Here is a 22,590-nt window from a genome sequence, read left to right as displayed (position 1 = left end):
CCGTCTTATCCGTTCTGCTGATAGATCCACTTATCAGGCATCGCTCGCGTGACTCACCAATTAGCGATTCCACCGTCGAGATCGTCGAGCGATTTCCGTTCAGCACAGATCGCGAACAGTTTGCAGGCCTTACCAATCTTGTATGCAGTATGATCTACTTGTTACACTTCCTTGAACAAGCCCCTGCAGTTTGGATCGATTTTCTTTTTAAATTAAGTAGATATGAGTTACCAAACATTTTTAATTTTACTTTCGAAAATCTTAGAAAATGTAAATTGTTCTGAAACGCTGAAATTTATCGATATTATAAATATTATGAAATGGTGTGTCCCAACATTTTAAAGGAATTTTCTTTAACGCTAAACCTACCAAGCTTTAACAGTATCTGGTAAATATTGCCATAATTTTCAATATAATAAATGCTTGGACAAAGAAATTTATTCCACTATTTTCCATATTTGAATTTGTATAGTTTTAATAATTGTAAAATATAAAACACGTCATTTTGACCGTGGTAGGTTTAGTGTTAATTGTACCTTACAAGCGGAGATATGTATGGAGATATTATGGAGATTTAGGTCACCCTGTAACTTCTTGCCATCTGCCATTACTAGACAGCGGATCTTTATGCAAAATAAAAATTTTCCACCTGAATTGCAACAAATTGGAGTGAAACACAAGTGTATTTTCTTTCTTAACGTGTTTAATAGGTTCAAAGTCATATAACAGTACTTGTAAATTTTTTTAATACTTTTGCTGTTTTAAATTACACTTACTCATGTCTGTTATAAATGCATAAAATCCGCAGTCTAGTCATTACATTGTACATAAAAAAAATTATATGTGTAAGTACATTATACGTAAATGGAAATTAGCTAAACGAACCTCAAATACAAGATGTCGATTAACAATTAAATAATTAAATGAAAGTATTGCTTCCTCGATGCCTGTAAACGAAGGCAACGAACCATAAGCACTTTAGCTTTCGTATTCTTCCACCGAATAAACAGCGTGGCGGAAATATATGCGTTCTTAGAAAATTCCACACTGAAGTTTATGATACGGACGACTGAAATCCGCTATTTTTGCGATGTGGTACGCATAAATGGTATTTTTAGCTGTCGTCAAATTAATATGTGCGTCAGGGCACCAGAGGCGAATTTATTGCTTCATGTTTTTAGTAAACACGCTTCTAGCGTCTTGGCTTCCATTTCAATGGCGATTGACATGTCATGAACCTCTAAATGCGACACGGCAGTCAATGGACCCGCCATGCCACTAGGCAAAGACCACTGTTAGGGTTGTTTCCACCCTTGCGCAGGTCTTCGAACCTTCAAGTGTCGCATGCAACTGCATGGAAATTCGTTATACATTATTCCAATAAATACACAAAATCCTCATGTTCTAGTGGTGTGTTTAAAGTTTCAGAAAAATGTGCCAGATATTTTCCGTAAAAGGTTCTTCCCCATTTTGTGGGGTTCGCGGCACAGAAAGACGAAAAATGGCAAAGTCGATCATTTTTCAAGTAAACGACACACTAAATACTGTCGAGCGTCGTGACGATACAGTGACGAGAAAAATTGAACGAATGAAACAATTCTTCTAGAAAATCATTATTTATTTGTTTACTAAAACGGGACCACAAAAAACTCCGAGGTTACATTTACATCAACCCGAACCCAAGAAACAATTAGCATTTCAGTTCTGTTACATTTAATGTGCTAGTTACAGTATTTTATCCCTGACTCAATCATGCATCAGTCCAAAACACTAATCAAGTAATATATTATTTATGCTTAACACATTTCCATTAAGACTCTGTCTTAATAAATACACAAATTTTTTTAGAAAAATCGTTTCATTGGTTCAATTTTGCTCTCCTCGCTGTACATCGTGTAACACGATCGATCGGGTCCGATCGAGGATCGAGGAGGGCCGTCTGGTATCGCAATTAATGCGTTCGATTCGACGGCTGTCCGATTAGTTAGGGATGACGATCACGTCTGTTTGATCGATGCGCGCGTTCGCGTCAACGACGATCCTGTTGGGTACGAGGCAACCACCTGACGATCTATGGTGGGGGATCCAGAAGATCCCGTATCCCCGTTCCGCTGGTGGATCCAACCGATCCCGGCCCCATGCCTTGTGCGTCCTCGATCGCCCATCCCATCCCCCGCGAGCTCACCTAGCTTCTGGTATAAAAGCAATTGCGGGTTCGAGTATAGCATCATCTAGCAAAAAGTTCGCGAGCCAGGTAGACCTTCGCGGTAGTGCTTGGATATCGGCAGGGCTCTTCGGCTTCCGGGACGAACGACTCTTCAAGAAAAAGTGTCTCGAGGGATTCCGACGGACGGGCATTGGGTTAATCAACGTTCCACATCGATCGACCAGAGTTCCGATCATTCAGGATGGCGCAGTGGATCAGCTTCGTCCTCCTCGTCGTCGCGGCGACGATCGCGGTCACAGAGTCCAGAGTTATTCCCGCTGAACCTGGTAACTATAGCAACTCGCTATGATTATTGTAGGAGAAGCTACCAATATGAGAGGTGTCTATTCTATTTCTTGGTGTGGGCAGCCTCCGAATAGTGGTAAATAGAAAAAGCCACGCATTAAAATAAAATCTTTCCGTTTTTCGAAAAACTTTGCTCGATAGTTTGTAAAACTTATAAAATTGTTATCGTAAGAAACGTTACGTAGTTTAGGATCGACGTGATCAAAGTGCCATTACATATTAGAAATTGTCGTGCTGCTAATCATTGAATTTGACAGTTTTTTTTTCATATTAATACCCAAGAGCTGCACGAACATGCAATATTGCAAGCACAGTATCAAGAAATGATTGTAACATTCGTAAAACCGTACAAAAGCAAACTGACAATCCATCGTCGTTCCCAAAGTGTTGAATCACCTACTACAGTGAATTCTCGATATATGTCAACAACACGGGTCTTGCCAGCGACATATATCGTCCAGAAGACATACCCGTGTTATGTTTACACTCCTCGGCGTCCGAGACCTCTCAAGCTTCATGGCCCCTTGAGGGATATACCCCGCGTTAGTGGGGATAATTCCGCGACATTTATCATCCAGGTCTTGGCGACATATATAGAGAAATCACTGTACTGACTATACCATTTAGCTTAACGAGAAAGTAGCCAGTAGGAAGGTTGACATTGATGGGGTCTCTGTAGTTTCAGTGATGTTGGATCCCTACGGGAATCCCATAGTCTTCCTGCGGGAGAAGAGGACACCCGTGCAGCCCTATCCTCACAGGACGATGATGATCGCCGGTTACTACAGACCCGTTCGACGATCGAATCCCGGTAGCCAAGCGACCGGAGTATTCGCACAGGGCAATGCCGTCAGCGGCGAAGCCTTTTTTGGGGGAATGCAGCCGCCACACTTGAACAATGGCCCGGAACCGATTGAAGAATCGGAAGTGTCGAGCGCCGAGGCCCAAGCGGCGCCAGAGCCTGAAGAGTCCTATAACGAGGACGAGCAGACGCCCGTGCAACAGGAAGAGGAACACCAGCCTGAAGGACATCGCCAGCAGGACGAACACCAGCCTGAAAGACATCACAATCAGGATGGACACCAGCCCGAAGGACATCACCGTCAGGACGAACACCATCGTCAGCCGGAGCAACATGATCCTCAAGAGGAGCAACCTGTGGAAGAAGAACAGCATCATCATAAGCAAGCTACCCCTCCTCCTCAGGTACCAGGAAATATTAACTAACATTCTAACTAATATTCTAACTAGTCAATGACACGTGACGGTCACGGGCACTGCCGATACGCTTTCAGTTAGTATAGTTTTCTTCCGACACAAGACGACGATGATTTTTCAAGAAAGAAAAGAAGAAAATCTCTATCCCCTCTTCTTGAAGTTGTACCCTCGACATCCACATCTCGAGAACAATATCAAGCCGAATAGATACCCTCATCCGCAATACGTCCCCTTCCCCGAGCTATCGTCTTGTGTTGAAAGAAAACTGTAGATCATGTAAACATTTTTACAATGACAGTGCCCAAACGTTTTCGATCATGTTCAAAAGTCCAGTTGTACTAACTCAATCTTTCTCTGCCACTTAGGAAGAACCACAGCCCGAGCCCGCTCCAGCGTTCACACCAGAAGCAGCTCCAGTGACCCCAGCCAACGAGCATGTTCACCCTACTTCCGAAGCTCCCGCGAATCGACCCAAGGTGCACCACGGCAAGAAAGCCAAGAAGCCACCGGTCGTGGTTGAAGAGGACGACGAGGAAGACGATGAGTACGACGAAGAGGATGTGTCCGTTCCCTTCGTGCCCTTCAAGGGCAACCGTCGCCGACAGCAGTACCCAAATCTGAACAACTACTTCCCGATGGTGTTCAGCTTCCCCGGAGGGGCCACGCGATCTGGATCCTCCGGATCTCCGCCTGGAGCGGTCACTGCGATCGCTAACAGCTACTCCACCGGTAAAGGAGGAGTTGCTAGTTCGGTGGCAACGGCGTACGGGGGATCTCCCAACGGGTAAGTCGATACGGAAATTTTCCACTATTGCCATAACAGAATTTACAGTGAGGGAGCAAAATTGTACCGATGAAGCCATTTTTCTGAAAAATCATTACAGTCAAACTTGTTTTTGTGCGGTAGATAAAGGAAACCGCACAAAAAAATATTCAGAAAGCTCATAAATAGCTATGACAAATAATTTTTAACAACATATTAAAGAAAATGGGGCATAAAAAAAGTCTCACTTAGAAATTGTTAGAGAAAGTGCTTTCCAAACAAAATAAATAATTAAATTACACATGGAAAGATTTTAAAAAAATTAAATTTCTCATTTTAAACATGGAGAAATTTTCAAAATGCACATAATTCGATACTATTCGTCGTAGTCCAAAACGCGCGTCTTCTTGTGATGAGAACACTACAAGGGTGTTATAATGCCAACACCGTTGGCATTTATGTAGCCCATAAAAAAAATCGCACAAAACAAATCCCACAAAAAAAAATCGCATAGAAAAGGACCGCACGAAAACAGATTTGACTGTATTTATTAAAATATGCTCAAACGAAAAGTAGAGGGGCATACACATTAAGTGCCAAATATCAACCCCAGAGATTCTTGCAAAATCAGAGTAATTTAATCAATGAAACCAAAACTAGAAATTTAAAATGTATTATAGGGGATGCTGTCTTAACCCTTTTGAATTCGAAAGACTATAATAAAATTCGGTATATCTGGATATCTTATAATAAAAATGAATTTCTAAACTTTCTAATCACTGTCAGTCATATGTGACTGACGTGGCAGTTAACTTGTTAATCTGAACATAAGAAACGATTAATCTGTTAATTATGTTACGTTTAATTTGCTAGTTACAGTATTTTATTCCAGACTCGATTTCGCAGCAGTTAAAAATACTAACAAACAAATATATTTAACATTTTATTTAAGAACCTTTCACTTCTGATATAATAAGGAAGCAGCTCGAATATTTAAATCATATTTATTGAAACAGTGAAAAAGGTTTCATATCCAGCGTGAAAGTTTATTAACACAAATATTAGTTGATCGTAAATTTATAGTAGAAGAATTAGAGACACCCTGTTTTCCAATATGGGGAGATTTTGGTTATTTAACAATACAGAAAAAGCTAATGTAAAGACATCCATGGCAATACATCACAATACCATCCAATACATAATTTGGAAGCAAGAAATGCAAAAATTTCAAATTTTTCTTCGATTTATGTAGCATCTATGATGAAGTGGAGGTGCCATTTTATTTCAAGGGCTTCTTCATTTCAGCCTCGTAATTTTTTTGTTTTTGTTTCTTTGTGTTCAGAAAAAAGAAGCGCCCAGCAACCAGCGAAGAATAAACCCACGGAGCCTTGGGGTTTAGATCGATCCTACGATCGGATCGACGAACCGTGTCCGCCATTCGATATACTTAACCCTTTGTGGTCCTTGATCTGCACTTAACAGTCAATTAAAGCCATCTTTTTCGAAAGAAGATAGTTGAAATAACAGGAGTGGAGCGGACAGTTATCCAGGTATCTTCTTTCCAAAAAATAGATAATAATTTGTTTGCAGCAACAAGATGTTTCACCGATCTATGAAACGTTTGTTGCTGACGTTGCAACTATTGCAAATACAATTACCATTCAGTGTTTCCCTCGTAACGTAGCAAAACGTTCATGGAAGCTGCTCTGTCTTCGTCTTTATTGGCTGTCGACTCGCTACTGTCTCGCGAGATGGTGGGGATAGAAACGCGACGCTACGGAGGGAATACTGCGCTTCGTAAATATTGTAAATATCTCGCTGAATTACGATATCGTAACGCGACAGAACTACACGATTTTCGTGCCGATTTTTGAACGACACATTGAGAATGCTTCGGACCACAAAGGGTTAAGAACAATAATCGACCCGCGGCATTTTAACCGGATGGATGTCCAGCTCTACCGTCTTCCATTCGTCGCCTCGGAATGTGGCGTCCTTAAATTAATTCGTGTTCCTGTCGACCAATCGAATTGCGCTGGCCCTTTACGATCGAACGAGCCTCCGCACGAAGGTTCTCGACTCGATCGACTTTCACGGAGGCACGCGTGACGGACCTATGCATGCAGAATAGGTTTACATGCAGTATAGTTCACTCTATATATGTCCCAAATTCCTAGCCGATAAAAGTCGCAGAACTATACCGCGGGGTACATCCCGTGAAGGGCCAAGAAGCTCGAGAGACCTCAAGAGTGTAAGGTCGCGTGGATCAAAATAGTACCTCCTGGCCGATTCTTGTCACCGGCTAGACCCGTGTTTTGGACATATATCGAGTAAACACTGTGCGTCGAAAACTGTGGTCCATTATCCCGGAAGAACAGACCTGAAATACGAGCTAGACGTTGTCTGCGGTCTTCTCTTTCGAAAACAGGCGACATTAAACGATCCAAGAGTCGCATCGATTCGAGAGATTGCAAAGGGCTCGCGCGATCGTTCGTTACTGCCAGGCGAGAAGAAACAAAAAAAAAAATAAAAATAACGAAACTGATTAAAGCTTGTTGTATCTGTAGTATAGCGTGTAGATTAGACAAGTAATTACGCATGTACGAACACAGCTGATGAATTCCGATGAATCAGCGTCGTGAAAAAACGATCGAAAGCAACGCGCGACGGCGTTGATATTTTTTCTGAAAATCGGTATTCGAGTAACCGCGCGTAAGAGCGAGTAATTTTAGGTAATTCTAGAATAAAACTGTTTTAATAATAGACGCAGCAGCTGTCGTGTATTTCATTGTTTACTCACTAACATTCTACCCGGGATTTATGGCCAAGGTCCCCGAAGGCCGATCAAACAATGACCCCGTGATAAACTTTCTCGGAACGGACGATCGTTAAGCAACCGACCGAACGTACCCCTGAATCACTTCCGAGAAGCGTTCATTAGGGCTCGTAGACGCGTTTGCCCACTTTTCTATGGATCATCGCCATTATCTCCGCGTGACACGGTCGTTTCTCGCTACCGTAAAAGTCACGGTTAATTTTCGATTCCCGTGTACACGCGAGTTAATTGCCCAGCCGACAACGACCACTGTGTCTCGGTTGCGCGATTGACGCAACCGTTTACATACATACTAACCGGCGAGATTTCGACAAGCGTGTTTGCACAGCTCGAGAATCGGCTCGAAAAAGTCCCACGGAAACCGAGCAGGCCGCCGCGTGGTCGTAACCTTGGCGACGTATACATAAAAGCTGACATTGTAGTTCCAACGGAAATCGCTATGCGGGGGGACGGTCGTTTCGATGCGGACAGACCGTTCGATAAAATTCGACACCCGGAACTAGGAAGTGTGAACAAATTTATTGCCGACCATGTAATCATCCTTTTTTCAATCGGTTTTTTTTTTGCCGGAAGGACACTTTTCAAAATAATACAAAATAATCGTGTTTCTGTCCATTTTTAGTCGTTGCTAGTTCCTCGAAAAATTCTCAGCATGCAAATGCACACGACAGAGGTGTAAACAGTAATAAAACAATTATCTGTGGAATCTGCTTTGTAATCGTGACGATGCCTAGAGCGGCATCATGGCTGGCAATCGTTCAATATAGCGTATTTTTTAAATTCACTTTTGTAACGAGTTCTTTATTAGCTCGTGATATTTATTTGATTTTTACACGCATTTTCTTCGATACGATGTATGCAAAACAGACGCGTCTGCGTTTAGAGAAGAACTAGGCGATAATCTACTTTCGAAGTGACAATTAACTAGCATGTTACATTAGACAACTGGTTAGCCTGAGGTAAAATTATTTTCGACAAAATTTTCTCAGCATGTATAGGGTAAGGGGCCCAATTGTTGCGGGATTACCAATTACCGTGCGTATATTAATTATACTTCTTTTTAAAGCATAATGAATATTAAAAAAGAGATATTAAATTTTTTCAGAAAAATTAGTTAATATAGATGTTATATATCTCTTTTTCAATATTCATTATGCTTTAAAAAGAAGTATAATTAATATACGCACAGTAATCGATACCCCCCCTTACCCTATAGGAAATATTTAATAAATTTGCAGTTAACATAGATGTTATATATCTCTTTTTCAATATTCACTATGCTTGAAAAGTAAGTGTAATTAATATAGGCACAGTAATTGGTACCACCACAGTAACGGGGTCCCTTACCCTATATGAAATATTTTTTAAATTTGCATCTTGTTTTAGGAAGCACCCGAATGCGTTAAATATCTTTGTTACACTCCGTTACAATTTGTTATACACTATACAAAAAAAGAAAAAAAAATATGTGAAGCTGTATTTTGGTACCAAAGACATTTAAAAAAAAAGATGGCATATCAACAGTAACCGGTACATAAAAACAATAATTACTTTAGGAAGAATGGAGTTAAAGTACAGTATAAAGTTTCACTATAGCTGCCCTATATTATAAAATCCCGCAAAACTACTGGAAATCACTGGCTCGCGTAGTCTCTCTTGAAGCATCGATACGAATTCAATTTTAGAAACGATGCATATGCATGACTTACTTCGTGCCCCTTTCTTCAGGTTCACGATGACAGCGCAGAACGAGATGCCGGTCGTCTTTATGGGCCATTAAGTCAACAGCAATAAGATAGTCACGACGGGATGGTCCCGTACGGGGAATCCCGAATGTCTTGTGGTCGATTAGCGCGTAGACACGAGATTCAACCATGTGTCCGGACGAATTTTAGCTGGCACAACGATTAATAGGAGCTCTCTGATCTTTAGCCCGTGCCGATGGTCTGTTCAAGGTCATGGTTCTTCCGAGCAACGGCCTCTATCGTGCCCTTGAAATTGTTGTACCGTTCTCCGACGCCAGAATAGAGTTCGATCAGAGACAAACAAGTTTTTGCAAATAATGGCCCCTCAAATTTCATTTACTTTATTTATTGTTCAAATTTCATTTACTTCATTTCATGTTTCAGATGTTCCACAATTTTTGATTTCTTTCTATCGTGCCGTAAGTAACGGTCCTGCAAGAATGGAGGAACTATTCAAGGTCGGTTAACACGTTGATCGCCAAACTAGAAACCCCCAAAATTCCATAAAATCAAAGTAAGTTATTTAATGAAATAAAAATTTGAAAAAAATTAAATGTATCGTACTGAGTAGTCCTCCAACTTTCTTGCATATTACAGATCCGAATCAAGTTTGGTACAATGAATATATCAACGTAAAAATTAATTTTAAAACCTGCACAAATAATTCCGTCGCCCACGTATGGGTGACGTGGCTTTCAACGTGTTAAAACAATTATCCTGCATCTTAAATTCTAAACTTTTAATATAATAGTTTTAATCTCTTATTTGTATTTTTTAGAATTTATTTTACAATTTTTACTTCACATACAGTCCTGCAGTACACTTAGAACAAGCTTGTTGCTCATGTCGTGAATCATTGGCGATCCTCGTGTCACACAGAGTTATGCTAATTGAATTATATTGTAAGACAATTACACAATTGAATTACATAGAATTTCAATTATATAGTACTTCAACTACGTCGTAATTGAACTACGTAATTCAAACCTTTCAATCAATTCAGTTACTAATTATTTTAATCAGATGTGTAATTGAAATACAATATAATTAAAATGTAGCTCTCCAAATTATAGACCAGATCTTTGAAGAAGTGCAATATATTTTTATGTTGTTCCTTCAGATACTTGTTTGCTATTCCTCGTCCTAGTGCATAACACGTAACCCTAATTTAATTACAAAGTATTTCATAATTGTACTCGAATCGCAATTACGAATTACATTGTAATTTAGTTGAATGAAAATCTGAATTATAAATTCCACTATGTCTGAATTACAATGTAATTGAAATACCTTGTAATTATAATTCCTGGAGTAATTCAATTGTAATTCTGCACAACTCTGGACTGTGACAGGATGCGGGGAAAGATCATCATCATAAAATAAACTATAAAATGAACCGATAAAAATACGTTTCCAAAAGAAAGTAAGGTATAATGAAGTAGGAGTTAAATTGCAAGAAAATAAAATACAGCTGAATAAATTCGCAACAATTAAATAACTTAAAATAAATAATCTAACGCAACAAACGTGTATCTAGTATATCTATATGCGTTAACTTCGTAATATTTGAATGCATTTTCTTCGAAACACCGCTTATTAGCTGCATTCCAACTGGTCCACGAAATTGGGAATTTTCAGCCGAGCGGAAGCTAGAAGCGAAAGGGAAAGAGCTAAAATTATTATGAAACACTGCGAAAACGGTTTTGCAAAATGCTCGTGCACGTTTTATCATTGATTCAGGTAATCCACCATTGTTTATCCGGTCAGTGTTAATCCAAGCCCGACGCTTTTACAAGGCAGAGACTCCGGCGGTGCTAATGAGATGCGGTCGTTCCTCGCGAAGACTACCTGTTTCATACCTACGTAAATGCGTCGGGGTATCCCAGAACGCTCGGAACGGTCACGGTTCCCTATATAAAGACTGCCCTCATCACTTCCTCATCGTCACTTCACACTCAGTTCTCAGAGACGTCTGCCACACTACCTGTGAACATGAAGATCGCTCTGGTTGTTCTCGCTGCCGTCCTGGCCACTGCCTCCGGCTATCCCGCCAACGTGGAGAAGGGTAAAGCGCATTTATTATTCAGTAAAAAGAACTCGACGCTTCCGGGAGAACTCTAAAATCGCTTCGGTTTCCGCCCAGCTATTCCATAGCATGATCACAATCATATTTTATTCCTACCTTTTAACCCTCGGACAACTATATAATTATTGGTGTTTAGAAGCATTCACTGCTTTACAATTTTTTAAAACGTATTCTTGGAAAGTTTGTTAGTTCCTTCTATTATTCCTAAGGTAACAGCTGTTCGTTTAATTCAATCGCTAGAAATTGACTAATTAAATGACGATTTTGACACTTTGGGTCGAAGTACATCCGGTTCAAGTCATAAATCTTAAGTCTACTGATCACTATTAGCTGCAACTAAGAGATTTCTCTGTTCGGAAAGAGATTGAGTAAAATTCTCCAAGATCAATATCGATGCCACAGAAATATCTTCGTGGTCCTGAGTCATCGTTTAGTGGAACGTTCGAGCGATCTCTTCACAGGCTGGCACGAATTGTGTTGCCTGTTGACCTTGCTTCCCGCGAAGGTCGATGTCATTCTCGCTTCCTAAACGGTCTGCCCATTCTCTCGGCCGCGTTTTGTTTGCACGGTTTCGTAATCCGCGAAAACGTCCTGACCGCTTCGGTTTTTCCAGGTGTGCTGTTGACGAGGATAGCTAGAGAGGCGTTGCCCGACCCAGGCCACCATCACGGATACGGAGGTTACGGTGGATACGGGCATGGTGGTTTCGGAGGACCTGGAGGCTTCGGAAGACCTGGAGGTTTCGGCGGATTCGGTGGATACGGAGGACACGGCGGGTTCGGTGGTTATGGCGGATACCCTGGAGGTTATGGCGGCGGTCTTTCCGGAAGTTCAGCCCATGCTGGCGCCATTAGCTCTCCCTTCGGAAGCGCTGCATTCTCGAGTGCAAAGGCTGGGTAAATATTTTGTGGAACATTATTACTCTGCAAAATTTGCAGTATTTTACCTTAGGGTGAAACCACCGAAAAGCTACTTCCTCTCCGATTTCGACGATTTTTGGACTTGTTGTCAAAACTCGACATTCTGAACAAATTTTTCCTAGTATTTGTGGACTTGCTTAGTTTTCGAAATATTCACGAAAACTGTCGGCACAATGATTTCTGTCTATACTTGTGTGCTGTGGCACCGTGCGCGTCAGTATGTTTGTAAACAAGGCTCATGCGAGCTTAAAGGTCCCGTGCACAACTGCCTACGCGAGGCGACAAAAAGTCCACATTTTATCCAATTTCATCCTTGAAATCGGTGAGGAAGTAGCTTTTCTGCAGTTTGACCGAGCTTCAGTATTGAATGTGCACTATTGAATTTGTTTATACGTTGTGCATTCAGTTCGTACACACTTTAACACTGAACCTACCGAGCTTTAAAAGTAACCGATACATGTTGTTTTATAAAAATGACGAGATTGAATTTATTTTGATTTTGTGCGGTTCGTATTATAATACATGCTCTGCTAAATATATTTATTTAATCATTCCCCACGAAAGCATCTTTATAATTTCAGTAATTGTAAAATAAAAATGGAACCGGTCATTTTGACCGGCGGTGGCTGGTTTAGTGTTAAAAGAGAAGAACTTTTCTGAAAGTGCATTAAACGACTTGGATTTTATTTAAGACATTGGAAGAATTAGTTTTCTATATAGCGGTGAAAAAGAAATGTAAAAATTCCGAAGAAAATACTCGAGTCGGCTTTTTACAACTTTTTTGATGTGGGTATGTATGAAAAATGTTCTATTTTTGTTTTTCTTCTGTTGTAGATCCGTTGGATTCGGACGATGAAACGTTGATTGAGTTATACATTGACTCACGAGGACATGGAATCGCACAGGCTCTTCGTTCGCGCGTGTATAATATTTTCTAATTCGTAGCTAAGTCTGTATAATAAACTTTTATACCATTAAACTACTCTTTTAACTACACTGTGACCCTCATTTCCCGTGTGACCCTCATTTCCCCATGCGTCATATGACAAAATAGCAACGTTCCTAGCATACTTAATTTTAATAATATCAATAATAAATTGTTTTTCCTGCACACCTATTCATTAACACTAAACGTACCGAGCTATAAAAGTAACAGGTACATGTTGCCTTATAAAAATGACAAGATTTAATTTATTTAGACTTTACGCAGTTCTTATTGTAATGTTTGCTCTACTAAAGATATTTATTGAATCATTGCTCATGAAAGCATCTTTGTAATTTCAAAAATTGTCAAATAAAAAATTTAGAACCGGTAATTTGACCAGTGGTGGTACGTTTAGTGTTAAAAAATAAAGAAGTTAAAATTCCAATCTCTCTGTATTCTACAGAGAAAAAACACTTTGTTCTCCAAGACAGATATACCTCCTAAAAGCAAAACAAAAGAACGACGATCATATGTATGTAAAAAACAAAATTTTAATAACTATACTTTTGTTCTGTAAATTACATATGCGAACGTACATATGTACATATACATATACATATAATCAGATATAAATGCGTGTACTAATAAATCTACGAATTAAAAATGTCAGAACCTTTAGCAATGTTATATTTTCATGAAAAATTCTAAAAATTAAAAAGATTTTAGAACCAGGCAACGAATATTCAGATGATCGTTTAACCCTTAAATGCATGAATGGGGTCCGCAAAGGACCCCAGTGTTGGATTTTGTGTTAACATTTTGAGCCGCGCCATTTGTGAACTGAGAGTTCAGCTATTTGCTTCTGTCAATATTTACGTTATGTTTAATGTGTTTACAGAAATAAATTGTTGCTGTAATCAAAGTTAGCAAGGAATTAGGTAAGTGGGGTCCTCAATGGACCCCATGTATTCATTCATGTTCCTAATATTTAGTTTACCTATGCACTTAAGGGTTAATAAAATGATTTACGACTGAAAACTGGTACTTTAGTGGGGCAGTTCTCGGAACGTGACGTCATGTATTGTGTCGAAGGAAATTTTGGCGCGACCTGCTTTCTCGATCGTGCGCCATATTTAATTGTCGCGGTGACGTACCAATCGCGAGCCCTTCCCCTTCCGCCGATCCCAATTCGGAGGAAATCGCCGATCATCGGAGACAATCGTCACCCGGTGTTCTATGATAAGCGCCCACTATTCGGGCCTCCTATCTCCCACCCTTAATCCACCCCTGGCGGCCGCAATGACCCGACCGCGAATCATTATAATTTAGAAAGTCATAGTGAAAGGACGTGTTTTTCGTTATCTCCGAACCCACCCTCTCACCCTGTCAACCGCGTCGTTTGTCACCCAGACGCAGGAAATATACAACGCAATACAGGGATCTTTACATGGTACGTACCGTTTCTGTGTTTTACCATTCGGTAAAAGTCAAGAGATTATCTTAATTTTTATTAAAATTAATACCGTGCTGAAGCGAATTATTTATTTTTCATTGATTTCAATTTATCCTCGAATCGTGTTACCTCCTCGCGATAATTTTCTGTTGCGTCGTGACGATAAATCGTACGTAAATTCGTCTCGTGCGATAGAAATCAAGTTTATTTAATTTTGGTTCAATTTCATTTTGACTTTATTTACAACTTGAACTATTTATTTCCTATTAATTCGGATTTATTCATTGACGGCTGTTCGATTGAAATTAATTGAATTTGTTCCATCTGCTATAGAGCCTGAGGGGAAGAAATAGGCATCGATCGAGATACAATATCGATAGCCTAATCCGAGATACGAGATTTCTTCGAACAGGAGAGGATATGTGAGTACCAGTACATCTTTACAATTAAACGTCGTTATTGAATGTTTTCTTTTGAAATTAATCATGAAAAATTAACAATAATTTATCATTGATGTACTTTCGAGCAAATCGAAAGCTCGTAGTGAAGTTTTTCGATTATTTAATTCAAAGGACAATAATTTCCAACATTAATCGCGGTTCGACCTTCTTTTTAATACTTTTATCCATTTTGTGAATCCATTTTTGATTGCCTTTTATATATTTGTTATATATCTCGTGTTTATATTTTAAAGGTCACCTTAACTCGAGGAGAAGAAGCACATTCAGCTATTACGTTAGCCACCCTTGTTTTCGATATTTTCGAAGTTGCATTATATTAGAGATTTTAATATTTTTCGTATCGCATAAGTAGAGAAGTCCGATCGAGACGGTGGAGGTCCGGCACCTACTCTTCAAGTAGGGGACCTCGCAGCATAAGGCCGCGGCACACCATCTCTGGCAGTAAAGCCAGCGCTACTAGGCTTCGGTCTATATTCAAAGCGGCCAGCTCGTGGAGTGTATACTCGCGAGTTGGAATAACGTTTTGAACGAAGGGGCGCATCTGTCCTGGCGTTACGACGTCCAGGCAGGTGGATGGTGTTGCAACGCGTCTGAATCCGGGGTGGATTCTGTGGGCTTGGAAACCCAGTCGCTAGCCGTCTCGTTTCGCCTCTACTTGAGTAGATATAAATTTATATTCGCTTTGAATACATTGGGAACAAGGGTAGTAAGGCTAACGTAATTAATCGTGGCGGAAGAACCTCTCCTGCTCATCAATAGCTGGGATCGATACGAGGAGTATCGAAATTTCTTCAAGCAGTACAGAATATGTGAGTACCGATATATCTTTCCAACTAAACTTTGTCACTTAACTTTTTCTTTTCGAATTATTCGTAAGAAATTAATATTAATTTGTCATTAATTTACTTTCGAGCTTTTCAAACCTAATCTTTTCGATCTTTTTTTATATCTTTTTATGAATCCATTATATTAATCCATTGTTGATTGCATTGTATGTATTTGTGGTATGTTTCTAACGAATTCTATATATCTCGAATTTTTATTTTGAAGGTTTCCCGAAATGAAGAAGAAGACCGTCTTCCAATCATTACGTTAGCCACCCTGGTTTTGAATATATTCAGAGTTGCATTGTCTTAGAGTTTTGAATATCTTTGATATTGTATAAAAGTAGAGAAGTTCGATCGAGAAGGTGGAGGTCCGCACCTACTCTTCAAGTAGGGGACCTCGCAGCATAAGGCCGCGGCACACCATCTCTGGCAGTAAAGCCAGCGCTACTAGGCTTCGGTCTATATTCAAAGCGGCCAGCTCGTGGAGTGTATACTCGCGAGTTGGAATAACGTTTTGAACGAAGGGGCGCATCTGTCCTGGCGTTACGACGTCCAGGCAGGTGGATGGTGTTGTAACGCGTCTGAATCCGGGGTGGATTCTGTGGGCTTGGAAACCCAGTCGCTAACTGTCTCGTTTCGCCTCTATTTAATTCAATATAATTTGATGATAATACGCTTTGAATACATTTGAAACTAGGGAAGTAAGACTAACGTAATGCATCGATAGCTCAGATTCAGAGCCAACGTGTAGAGCTTACTGCAAGGGGGAGAGAATGTAAGTAACAAAAGACATTTTTCCAATTAAGTTATCTTATTGATGGAATTGTACGATTCATTTTTTAATGTCTTGTTTCTTTTTCTGATTCCAGGACTCTAACGCAGCTTTCTCATCCCTCCAACAAGTAGTGAGTGAAAAAATAACTGTCTTTTTTATTATTATATTTGATTAGTAGTTGTTGATTTTGACGAGTATAGTGACCGTGGAAAACGCCAGGCCGTTTCCATGGGTAGTAATCTGTTTCCTAGCTAGGTAGGGTCTTTTTGTACATCGCGTTTTTTTTAACGAAACAATTTCGATAATGGTATTACCGAATTTTGAGAAGATAAAAATCTTCCGTAATTTGGTATACGATTATTAACTAGAGTCACTTTTTATCACTAGTTTGTCACTTTTAAAATTTATTTAAAATCAAATAAAAAACGTATTTTAAAATCAGTTTCAATTGCTTGAAAGCACTAGATCTCACGTACAAAAAGACGATTCGCGACGGATAGATCCTCGAGACAAAGTATTATTTTCACTAGTACATTACATTTAGTATAGTACTCTTTCAATAGTTTCGAAACTTTGCTTCGTTGAAAGGATCGTCCGAGGGTTTTTTAATATTTTAGTAAAGATTGCAAATAAATAAATTAAATAAATTAAAATCTTTCTCAGTCTTTTTGCTTAACAATTAACATTTTCTATTAGTTCGTTCAATTATTAAATATTTCCTTCATAATTTGCTATTATATCTTGAATTTCAAATAGTCTTTTTGCAAGAATGCATTAATTAGCCCGTCTACATAATCTAACGAATTCTTTTAGTTAGGATTTTCAGGATATTAAGGTTCCCTGTCCGTTGCTCGAATCCTTTCGCGTGCCCAGGTGCTACTCGGGAGGGTGAGAGCAACGGGGCACATGGAATATTGTTTTAATAATATATATGTGTGGCGACTGACAATGGTTGGTGTATCGTGCACGACGTATTTTCTACTTGTGTGTGTGTGTGTGATTAGGCAGTGGAATTGCGTCGGTTTTTTAAACTAGATTCAATAACGCATATTCCTGTCGATCTGTGACATGCTACATAGATCTTCGTGGAATATGTGCGCGCGTAACTTTCTCAAAGACTACGTTTGCAATATCCAGAATTACACGTAGTTTAATTAAGTCTCGAAAATAGGTTATTTCGATTTACCGATTTAACTCGCAAAGGTCACTGCCATTGTCAGTCGATTTCAGGAAAACTGGTACGTACCTTAGTGTGTTTGAATGAGATTTCGACGTTAGGGTGTCGGAGGCGTCCCGGGACGTCCTCTCTAGGTATTAGGCTATTGCACCCTGGCGTCTGAATGTGGATCGTGTAGCGAATGTGTTGGTGAGCATGTGTTTTTTGCCATTTTTTAAATATAGGACTAGGCAGGTAGGTAGCTTACCTTGTTGGTGTGAATGTTAATTTTAAGTAGGTAGGGGCCGGGGCTGGCTACCGTTTTCTCTTTCGGGTAGGCCGCGATTCGCCCGGTAGTCAGTTCCTGGAAGAGCTCTCGAAGTTTCGTCCTCGAATCGAAATCGAACGAGGCATGATGTTCGATGAATGATTCGTGCTCGATTCTTCTCGCTCGCATAGTTTTTCGCGGACGCGAACGTGAACGCGCGCGGATTAGGGCCTCGAAACGTTGCGCACCTGCTCGATTGCACCAGAGGAACGATCGGCTTCTCTCGAGACTTGTCATTCGTCTCGGAAGTGGTCGATCGTTTTCCCTGCGAGCACGTTTAGGGTTTCAGATGTTCGGCGGACCGCGAAGAAAAAGAAGAGGCCCGACAAACAGTCACTCAAGAGGGCAGCAACTGCATGTCGTTTCTTCGTTACTACCTTGTCACTATACTCGTCTGTATAAAAATACTAGAAGTAGTTGTAGAAGTAGTTAGTCGTACACATGGGCAGGCCTCGCCGCCCCAACGATCAGCCGAGATGGGCACATCCGCGATTTGCAGTAGCGTTGCGATAAAAAAAAACACGCGTTGCATTAATAGATTTTGAACAGAGATTTTTAACGAAGTTAGTGTTACGGAGATCATCGCGATATAGATTGTTTATAGTGTAGTGTTGCGAATTAAATAGTCGCGGTTTCAATTTCATATCATTTTGATTGCTGCTTGAGGCAATTTTTAAGATATTAAGATTTTATAAGAATTTTCTTAGTAAAGTACTCTTTTTTCGATCCTCTGTTCGTTGAATTAGCGTTGCGCGGCAAAAAAGGATCGCGTTTGCGTTCGAGTCATTTTCGACATTTCAGGCGCCCATGCTCGAGCTGCAACGAACCACTGGGGAAGTGCAGTCAAAATGGCTGCCCGGTGTGGTGCAGGCATTCGCGGTTTCTATTACAGTTGCGAGAGAATTACAACGGGTTGAATTAGCGTAGCGTAAAAATAAAACAGAATTTGCTTAGCCACCGTTTTTGATAATGACAAAGTAAGGTAGTGGAGAAGCCGGGTCTCTCCACCAATAGACTTTGTCACTCTTACTGCATGCCGCGAATCAGTTAATAAAAATACTATTTCTGTTTGAAAAATTAGCGTTGCGAGAATTTGTTGTCGCGATTGTCTTAGCGTTGCGAAAAATACGAACGCGTTGTCCTAAGGCGGGATTAACGTGCACATTCGAAAACGCAGAACATGAGATTTAATGATTAGACTCGCGACCGCGTGTATAAAAGTAGACGATTAACATTGCAGAGTCGGTAGGGCACAAAGCATACGAACATTGAATTCTGGAGATTTTATTTAGATTTTCGAGTTATACTGCTCGAGTTCTTTATTTCAAGTTTAGAGTTTTTGCTACCGTCGAAATGTGGAGCACATGTGTCCACCGGACCACTATGCGTCGAGAAGAAACGTATTGGTACGTTCTCAGGTCGCAGTTAGCGCAAAATCACGGTGCACGTTACTACGTTCAATTCCGCGCGGTGTGCCCTAACACACGACTCGTTTGCCGTTCCAGCAATGGAACAAGTGTATCCGCTGTCGTACGAAAATACCATACACAAAAACAAGACGTATTAAGTTACGTCACCTGTGGTGGTACGCACGACAATGTCATGGTGACCATTGTATTAGCATCTAATGCGGTGGGAGCCATGGTGTTGGCGTGACTTACGATGGCGGAGTAAATCACTGTAGCTTCACCTGGAACGTAGCGACGTGTGCCTTGGCCATTTGATGGTGTGTGAGCCCTAAATGCAAGGAACCTACCATTGCGTTTCACAAAGCATGTATTTTTTAACCAACGTAGTGGTTCGATCGGGTTAGTAAACATACACGATGTGTATGTATAACGTATCGAACGCCTCGTCGGCCCGTAAGGTAAAAGACGAGGTATCTTTACGTAGACTGTGCAGTAGTTTTGTCGATAGAACTTTTAGTGTTCGTTGCGCCATGCAAAACTGATTTTGCAATGTTCGAATTTGTAACAATAGTCGGGACCGCGAAGTATAGTCCCCCACTCGCGTGTTATAGAAAGAATTAGAGATTCGAATCGTTTTAATATGAAAGTTTTCCAATATGCAAACGGTAGAAAATCCCGCCTTTTAGAGTTGCGATAATTGAAATGCCGCACTGCACCCTATGACTGCCCCTGACTACCTGCAGCCCGGTGTGGCTGCCCCTGCAAACCCGCAGCCAGTGTGGCTGTCCCTGCAAACCCGCAGCCGATGTGGCTGCCCCCAAAAATACCCGCAGCCATTGCTTCCCCTTTAGAGTTGCGTATAAAGAAATTAAAATGCGCGGGAGTTTTCTATATCGGATTTAATAAATTAGTGTCGCGCCAAATAATAAACTGCTCGCGTTTGTTTCTTCATATTTATTATTTACTATTTGTAGATACTAGCGTTGCGAAAGAATAATTCGGTTTGGCTCCCTCCCCATAAATTCAAATGGCTGCTATCGTGGTTCCATTTAGTGTTGCGTAAAAATAAATGAAAGTGCACGGGAGTTTGCTGTTTTGAGAAAAATAAAGTAGCGTCGCGGTAGATAATGCACTGCTCGCGTTGTTTGGAGATGTTTACATTTTTGTAGAGTAGCGTTGCGCAAAAACAGTCCACTCGCGCGTTTGTTTGAAATATATCGAGTGGGCAACTATTTTGCATATGTATTTTTTTTTTCTTGTGTTAACCCAAGATTTAGTATGTTTCAGATTTTTCATCCCTTGAAAGATAGATGGTAAGACAAATTAAATTGAATTTAATGAATGGTAATGAATGAATTATTTAATGTATTATTTTTGAAGTGTACTATTTTTCAAATATGTGATTTTTCAAATGTCATTTTTAACATTTTTTTTTTCATGTGGTAATTAAAAATTAATATAGTGTTGCGTACAAAAATTAAAGTGCACGGGAGTTTTACGTATTATAATATTTATTAAATTGACATCACGAATAAAAATGCACTGTTCGCGTTTGTTTTTTTTTTTTTTTTTGAAACGTTGAAGACGTAATTTGTAGTTTAGTGTTGCGAGAAAATGGTCCACTCGCGGGTTTGTTTCAAATATAGATCGAGTGGACAATTATTTTTGAAATGTGTAATTTTTTTTAAATATGTTATTTTTGATATATGTAATATTTAATATGTGCTACTATTGCTATGTGCAATTTTTTAAATGTGTGTTCTTTTTTAAAATGTGCTATTTTTCAAATATGTGATTTTTCAAATGTCATTTTTTTAAATTTTTTTTCATGTGATAATTAAAAATTAATATAGTGTTGCGTACAAAAATGAAAGTGCACGGGAGTTTTACGTATTATAATATTTATTAAATTGACCTCGCGAATAAAAATGCACTGTTCGCATTTGTTTTTTTGAAACGTTGAAGACGTAATAAAAATAAAATGGGCTAATTTTCAAGAATGACAAATGTATTTTTGAAATGTGTTATTTCTTATTTATTTTCTTTTTTTTTTCATGTGCTAATTTCAAATTAAGTTTGTTTCAGGTGTTTTGCTTTTCTGATAGGTAGTGGTAAGCTACATGAGAACAGGTATAATTATTACCCACTACATATTGTTCTCAGGATGTGCATAATGTTAGTTATGCGTTAAATATTGAAAAACGAAACCAAGGTAAAACCAAAATACACAAACCAAGGTAAACAATTCAACTTTAAGAGGTATTTGGTAATTCAAATACCTTTATTATTTATTATTATTTCATTATCTGTGTATGGTTGCATGTTGTGTTGTCTGTGCGTTGCATGTTGTGTTGTCCTGTGTGTTGCATGTTCTATTTAATTCACTGAATGTTACATTTCAGCAAATTTGGGTTAGCTACCCACTACACACTTAGGTACACACACAGTTAAAATATAAAACACTTGTTAGGTAGGAAATCTATGGGGAATACGCAGAAAAAAGACACAATTATAAAAGGTGCAGGCAAGGGGAAAAAATTAATTTTTATAATAGGCAGGTAGTAATTCGGACGGGTAGGCTTTGCAATTAGCTCTTCTTGGTATTCGTTTGTACAGTGATCGAAAGTAGAGCACTGTCAAATGTGTATTCGGAAGAGTACAAACAAAATTACGGATTTTGTTTATATTTTGTAATTTTGTTAACTTTCCGTCGGGTAGGACGACAAAAGAAATACTAAGTGGGTGGGCGGGTCTCCCTCACAGCAACCTCCACGTGGTGAGACCTGGACAATCGGTGTGATTCTCGATTTAGAATATTTTGTTACGCAAACATTATACCAATTGCTCTATAAAATGTTAAAAATCGACGATCACATCGAGCTAATGGCTGTGATAATAAAACAATTCTTCGACATGATATCGAACTTTTTCATTCAAACCTTATCCTTCTACTTTATAGTTGAATCTTTTTTCGAGTTAATTTTATATGTGCTCTCGTGTTCCTTTTAACGGTGCGTAGTTGGTAGTATTAATTTACCAGAGGATACAATTTTCGAACTTTCAATGGCAAAGTTTTCCGTCGGAGATAATTTCTGTGGTTTTGAAAATGTATGTATAGTTTATGAAGGTATCAGTCGCCCTGGGAATCATATCCAGATTGATAACGATGACATTTC

At 39.5% G+C, this 22,590-nt stretch overlaps 2 protein-coding genes across 2 annotated transcripts; both read left to right on the top strand.

Moving 5' to 3' along the window:
- The first annotated feature begins 1,943 nt into the window (after positions 1-1,943).
- LOC143361220 (uncharacterized) lies at positions 1,944-6,223 on the top strand. Its single transcript, XM_076800454.1, has 4 exons — positions 1,944-2,493; positions 3,192-3,718; positions 4,096-4,514; positions 5,836-6,223. Exons 1-4 carry the CDS (start codon positions 2,409-2,411, stop codon positions 5,867-5,869), a joined length of 1,065 nt encoding a protein of 354 aa, XP_076656569.1. The 5' UTR covers positions 1,944-2,408; the 3' UTR covers positions 5,870-6,223.
- Positions 6,224-10,995: 4,772 nt separating this feature from the next.
- Positions 10,996-13,059, top strand: LOC143361254 (uncharacterized). The gene is made up of 3 exons (XM_076800507.1): positions 10,996-11,139; positions 11,774-12,056; positions 12,915-13,059. Exons 1-3 carry the CDS (start codon positions 11,067-11,069, stop codon positions 12,934-12,936), a joined length of 378 nt encoding a protein of 125 aa, XP_076656622.1. The 5' UTR covers positions 10,996-11,066; the 3' UTR covers positions 12,937-13,059.
- The last annotated feature ends 9,531 nt before the right edge of the window (positions 13,060-22,590 follow it).

The sequence above is a fragment of the Halictus rubicundus genome, chromosome 15, assembly GCF_050948215.1.
Source record: "Halictus rubicundus isolate RS-2024b chromosome 15, iyHalRubi1_principal, whole genome shotgun sequence".
Taxonomy (NCBI): Eukaryota; Metazoa; Arthropoda; class Insecta; order Hymenoptera; family Halictidae; genus Halictus; species Halictus rubicundus.
Note: the sequence above shows the minus strand (reverse complement) of the source record. Positions and strands in the feature narration are given on the sequence as shown.

Excerpts from the sequence above, each read along its gene's own strand:
- LOC143361254 (XM_076800507.1), top strand. The coding sequence starts at position 11,067 with ATGAAGATCGCTCTGGTTGTTCTCGCTGCCGTCCTGGCCACTGCCTCC. Across the intron at positions 11,140-11,773 it reads TCCCGCCAACGTGGAGAAGG|GTGTGCTGTTGACGAGGATA; the intron begins GTAAAGCGCATT and ends CGGTTTTTCCAG. Across the intron at positions 12,057-12,914 it reads TTCTCGAGTGCAAAGGCTGG|ATCCGTTGGATTCGGACGAT; the intron begins GTAAATATTTTG and ends CTTCTGTTGTAG.
- LOC143361220 (XM_076800454.1), top strand. The coding sequence starts at position 2,409 with ATGGCGCAGTGGATCAGCTTCGTCCTCCTCGTCGTCGCGGCGACGATC. Across the intron at positions 2,494-3,191 it reads AGTTATTCCCGCTGAACCTG|TTTCAGTGATGTTGGATCCC; the intron begins GTAACTATAGCA and ends GGGTCTCTGTAG. Across the intron at positions 4,515-5,835 it reads TACGGGGGATCTCCCAACGG|AAAAAAGAAGCGCCCAGCAA; the intron begins GTAAGTCGATAC and ends CTTTGTGTTCAG.